At 46.8% G+C, this 5,604-nt stretch overlaps 2 protein-coding genes across 7 annotated transcripts in view; one reads left to right on the top strand and one right to left on the bottom strand.

The window, feature by feature from the left end:
* TGFB3 (transforming growth factor beta 3) overlaps nucleotides 1-3,534 on the bottom strand; it is a 28,132-nt gene extending 24,598 nt beyond the window's left edge. For both annotated transcript variants that reach the window (XM_074365216.1, XM_010963180.3), the window contains exon 1: nucleotides 2,885-3,534. The gene's annotated coding sequence lies outside the window, so the exon portion shown is untranslated. The remainder of the gene's footprint in view (nucleotides 1-2,884) is intronic.
* IFT43 (intraflagellar transport 43) overlaps nucleotides 190-5,604 on the top strand; it is a 91,290-nt gene continuing 85,875 nt past the window's right edge. For 2 of the 5 annotated variants that reach the window (XR_012507443.1, XM_010963194.3), the window contains exons 1-2: nucleotides 190-287; nucleotides 2,958-3,050. Coding sequence is in view for 1 of the 5 variants with exons in the window: in XM_010963194.3 (XP_010961496.1) it covers nucleotides 234-287; nucleotides 2,958-3,050 (147 nt within the window). In the remaining 4 variants the exon portion in view is untranslated. Of the gene's footprint in view, nucleotides 288-310; nucleotides 427-488; nucleotides 749-1,005; nucleotides 1,397-2,957; nucleotides 3,051-5,604 lie in introns of those variants that run through there. The other 3 variants (XR_006727997.2, XR_006727995.2, XR_006727994.2) reach the window with 3 other exon arrangements.

Here is a 5,604-nt window from a genome sequence, read left to right as displayed (position 1 = left end):
ATTTTTCAGTGTCCCCCAGGAGCACCCTTAGCAGGATTTAATATCTGGGGATTTCTTCCAGAAGTCAAACAAGGCAGGTTTAGGAAAGATTTGGTTTAAACTGGAGGTTGGTACATAGTATCCAGGAACAACGCGGCGGACCCTTTAAGTATTGGGATGAAAGGGCGGAGCCGTCGTCAGGGACGCGACAGGGACGCTGGGTTTCCAGGAAGTGACGTCAGGCTGTTGCGGAGATGGAGGACGTGCTGGACCTAGGCGAGGAACGACGTCGCGGTTCGGCTACCACCGTGAGGACCGACTCGGGGGGCTTGGGGCCAGGAATTGGCTGGTGGGGAGGAGCTACCCCGCCCGCTCCGGCTTCCCTGAGGAGCCTTGGCCCAGCGTGTGCCTGGCGGCCCGGGCGGCCGGGCTCCGAGTCGCGCTAGGGTGAGGCCGGGGAGGAGGCGGCCTCCTTCGCCCCGCCCCTGGGGCAGCGGTGAGCTCCTCCGCTGCTGGCCTAGGGTTTGCTTTCTTTAAAATCCTCAAAGAGTGGAAAACAGAACCTGCCCCCGCCGGCCTCTGGGACCGATGGGAAATCTCCCAGCTTCTCTCTGCTCTCTGGAGCTCCAAGTGCCAAATCCCCTAGAATGGACAGATCTGAGGGTGACTGGCCGGGGTCGCACTTGCGCTCATTCTAGAGCTTTGCCCTTGGGACTTCTCATGCCAGAAGTTTACGTAAAAACCGCTCTGTTTTATGCTTGGAAGGAAGGTAGGTAGACAGGAAGGGCCTTTCTTGCCACTAATCCCCATGGGGAGGTGGGCTTTACCTCAGTTTTATAGTTCAGGAAATCAGGAGTCAGATTTATAACGAAGAGTGGCTAGGTGCTTCAGGGGCCCAGGGGTCAAGCTGTATCGTGCGTTAAAAAATAAAAGTTGGCCTCCCGGAACCTCGATTTCCTTATCGCTAGAACAGAGATGTTGATGTCTGCTTCAAGGAGTTGCAGTGAAGATGAAATGAGATATGCATGGAAAGCATTTAACACTGGCTGGCTAAATTATTAGATGTTAGCTGCTGTTGCTTCTGAGGCTGTGATTTACCCAAAGTTATAAATAAATAACAGCAAGATTCAAGACCCAAGTCCTGTGTGTGTGTACGTGTACGTACGTACGTACTCTATCACAGCCCCATCAAGCCTTTTTGCCTTTAAAATTATCGAAGTTCACAGTCCCTAAAAGATTGACCCACGAGGCAGGTCTTTAGTTTCTGCTCTGGGATCCCTTCGTGGTTTGAAAGTGCCCTAGTTACATCAGATGTCCTTTCCTACTAGAGAGGAAATATGAGGAATGGGAGCAGATTGTTCTAGGATGAAGCAGGTTGCTTGACCAAAGGAGAATGTTGAGTCACCAGGCCTTTCTGGTATGTGAACTCTTTTAGTACCTGGGAATGTGACTGTAGTTATTCATTCATTCTTTCAACAAATATTTATTGAACCCCTGCTGTGTATCAGCCATTAATTGTCTTAGGTGCTAGAGATATACCAGTGAAAAAAACTAAGTTCCTGCCCTCATGAGGCTTACATTCCAGTGAAGGAGGATGGACAATAAACAGACTATACATTTAAAACAGACAAAATCAGGTATTAGTGTTTCTACCAGTCATTCGTGTGGATTTATACAGGGTCTTCAAAAAGCTTAAAACTTAACATACTTGACAGTTACTGGAGAAACCATCTATAAACAGCATTTAGGGACAAGATCCTTGAATGTTTGAATATAATCACTGCATGTAGTATGCCGTATTCAGGTGCCCTAAGTTACGATAAATGGAAAAGGGCAACTAGGCAAAGGGCTGGAATTGTCTGCCTTGGGAAGGAAGTGAGCTGCTTATTGTTAAAAACATTGTTTCCATCATCTCTGAAACCTAAATGATTGGTTAGAATTTGACATGTAAACACTACATTAGGAGTTTTACACAGCTCTCATGTAATCTCTCTGTTTATTGGTGCAGTCAGTTCTTAGAACATCTTAAAACTGAAATTTCAGCAGGGTATAGTGGAAAGAACTCGGGATGTGAAGACAGGAGATTTTGCTCCTGAATTTACATCTGCCACTCATTGGCTTTCCTGGGACTAAGTTTCCTCTTTTGTAAAAATTGTAACATGGCCTCACTCTCAGTCCCTGTTATTGTAAAATCAAATGAAGCTACATCAAATGAGATGGAAAAGTGCTTACATTAATGCTGTTTTTTTAAAAAAGCAAACAAATGAAAAATATAAACATTTCAACACCCATTAGTCTGCCTAAATAAAGTTTTGTGTATGTGTTGGGAGGCATTTGGGACACAGAGCCTCCACTCCAGGAGGGCTTTGGGAAACACCTGGAAGTGGTTCATTTGATGACTTGGAATTTGAAGTGCTCTGATTTCCAAAGCTGATGTCTCAAAATTCTTGTAAAAGCTTTCCTTTAATGTCTGTAAGTGCAAACCAATGTATACATCAAAGCAAATGCTATCTGTATTTCTCTGGTTTCAGCTGCCATGGAATTTAGGAATTCTTTCCCCTCAAAACACCTTTTTGATAACTATTTTCAGGCCGAGCCGCATCTTTGAAATTAGGCCTTCTTAAAATCCCACATAGGAACATGGGAGCCTTGACCACACTCTTCCTGAGCTGTGGCATGAGGTCCCTGCCCATTCTAGAGGAATTTCTAGCTTCATTTCTTTGGTAGAAAAGATCTGTGGCTGTTAAAAGAAAACATAATCAACACACGGAATTCCTGTTCTCCTACCATATGGAACTGACCTCAGGTGCTTTGTTTTAAGAGTCTGGAGCATTTTCTAAGTATACATTCAAGTTACTCAAATCCCATCCTCCACCAGGTCGTCATAAATCCATTCCTTGCTTACCTTCCCAGAATTGTCTTCCTCATAGTGGCTCAGAGACGTTTGTGCCAGCAGTTCCCCTCATCTCTCCTTACAGGGGGCCAAGATGGGTCGCCGAGCTCAACAGGAGTCCTCTCAAGTCGAGAATCATCACAGTGGCAAGAATTCCTTTTTGACTCTGACTGCAGAGGTGGGTGTTAAAAAAACTCTGAAGAAATGCACTCTAACAGGTAGTGATTACTCAGTGAGCCAGGATTTGGTCTTCCAAATTTTTTCCTCTTTCTTCTCTTTAATGCCAGCCTTCCTCCTATCTTGACTTGGGGATGCCCTTCCTCAGCATTTGTCCTATTAGCAAGAAATGAAAGAGGAACTCTCTTTTTTTGATGCCGGAGCAGTTTCTGTGCATTGCTTTATATGCTCAATGAAGAAGTTTTGTTAAGTTAGCCGAAAGCCAGGGGCTGGGAAGTTTCAAAATCCAGTAAAAATCCGGGTTTTTATTCCTGCCAGATAAATGCCAGTGAGGCATGCTGGTGACGTAAAGTTGGATTACACAACTGCACGTTTGCTCTCGGCAGTGACCTGCGCTTTCTGCAGTCTTCGGGCAGGAAGGGGATCTTACTTTCCTGGAAACTCTTCCGAGTGGCCTGGAATCGTGGGAATTTATCCAGCTGCTTTGTGGAGGGTGGGTAATCTTGATGAGCAATGCTTTTAATGCCAGGGCACTATTTTCAGCAGTTTCCTCAGAACTTCTTTTTACCCTCTGTCCATCTGAAAAAACTTTGCCCTTTTCAAGTGCTGGCTTCTGGATGATCATCTCTGCCAGGTCTTCCTACTTTCTCCAGGCTGACTTAGGGCTCCGACCTCGCAGTTGCCCATAGTACCTGTTATAGAACATCTCACATTATGTACTAATTTGCTTTTCATGCATCTGGCCCACTGGACAGTGAGTTTCTGGACAAACAGGTGACCTGGCTTCTCAATTGCCCAGCTCACTGGCCCATGGTAGGTTTATGACAGATACGAGGGCATATATGCTGGGAGGCCTACTGGGCCAGGCAGGTGCCTGTTGCGGGCAAGATGCAGACACACTTGACTTCCATATCACTTGGGTAGGAGTATCCTTCACTTCCATGGGAAATAAATTCACCATGTCTTTAAGCGTTCCATGTGGCCCCTTCAATTTATCTTTCATTTTCTCACTGATCGTAGAGATGTGGGTACAGAGAATTATTTCTCCTCTCAAATAACAACCATGCCAACACAGAAAAGCTGGTGGCTAACCCCTGGCCTCACTGCCTGAAGCCAAAGGTTGGGGAGCAGGATTGAGAGATCGAGGGAACCAGAGGCCACAGGTACCCCCTGAAGGGATAACCACTCCATAACCGCAGCCAGCTAGTATTGTTGGGCGTACAGGTCCAGTATTGCCAGATCTGATTTCCCAAGAGATTCTGGCAGTCTGAAACTTTATGTGAGAGCAACACATTTTTAGCGGTTAGCTACTAATTATAAAAACTAAATCACCACATGGGCAAGATTAGGCCTGAGGACTGTCAGTTTGTGACTCAGGCCCTAGCGCCTCCCTTACAGAGCTGATTACACTGTAGCCTAATTGTTCACCGGCCTGGATGCCTCAGAAGATGTGTGCTTTTGGAAAGTGAGGGTTGTGTGTCACTATCGTCCCCCTGGCACAGAGCAGGCATGCAGTTGTCCCCACAAAGGATCACAGGGATGTGCGTAGTGTGTGACGAGGGCTCCCAGAAGCCAAGTAAGAGCGTTACAGGGTTGGGGGCAGCAGATGGTGGCACACTGGAGGCAGGTGACTAGGGATGGTGGCATAACGTAGGCAGACAGTGAGAGAAGACCTACCAGACCCAAGCCTGGATCTCAAGGAGCTTGAACTGCAGTGGTGTATGTCTGTAAAGAGAAGATGGGCAAGCCAATGACTGGGTTCATGGACGTCCACTCTTGGCCTGTGGCCACTTTAGACCATGGGTCTAGGAGGACCCATCCCAACACCAGCTCATTTGTTCATTTATTTAACAAGCAATTTTTGAAGCTTCCTGTGTTCTAGGCACCATTGTAGGGGGTTGGCATATTTCAGTGAACAAAAGAGACAAAATCCCCTGCTGTAATGAAATTTATATTCTTGTGATCACTGGCAGCCACAAAGACTGACTACAAGCCTACTTAATTATGAAGGAGGTTGTAGCCACCCATGGAGGTTGGGTGAGTGAGCCTGAGATGGGCCAGGATGTCCTGATGGCCTTGAAGCCCCGTGTGGTCCCCATTCCACCTCAGCTTCCAGGCTGGGCTCAGTGGGCACGATTCACCTACACTCCCGTTCCTCTCGGCTCCCGGGTGAGAGTCAGTACTGTGAGCACCAAACTCCCGAGTATAGGCTGGTGAACCTCTCAGAGATTCGGCCTTTCTGGAATCCCTACACACTTCCCCAGAGGCATTTACCTTGTTTTTTTTCCCTTACTCTGAGCCTTAGCATTTTTCTGGGAGAACATGATGAAAAGTCATTCTATTCTTCACCCAGCTGGTGCATCTGACAGCGAAATGCCAGTTGGAATTCCAGGATTCCTTCTCTCCCAGAGCTAAGTGAGGCGTAAAGCAGTGCGGGCAGCCTCCCCCGGGGCCAGATGCACACTGTGCTGCGTGGGACTCTTTGGCTGTTTCTTTCTAAAATTAGATTCTAAGACTTGTGTGTGTGCCCATTTACATTCCAATTCTGAGTATAT

This window comes from Camelus bactrianus, chromosome 6 (assembly GCF_048773025.1).
Source record: "Camelus bactrianus isolate YW-2024 breed Bactrian camel chromosome 6, ASM4877302v1, whole genome shotgun sequence".
NCBI classification, from domain to species: Eukaryota; Metazoa; Chordata; class Mammalia; order Artiodactyla; family Camelidae; genus Camelus; species Camelus bactrianus.
This window is presented reverse-complemented; position numbering and strand designations above follow the sequence as displayed.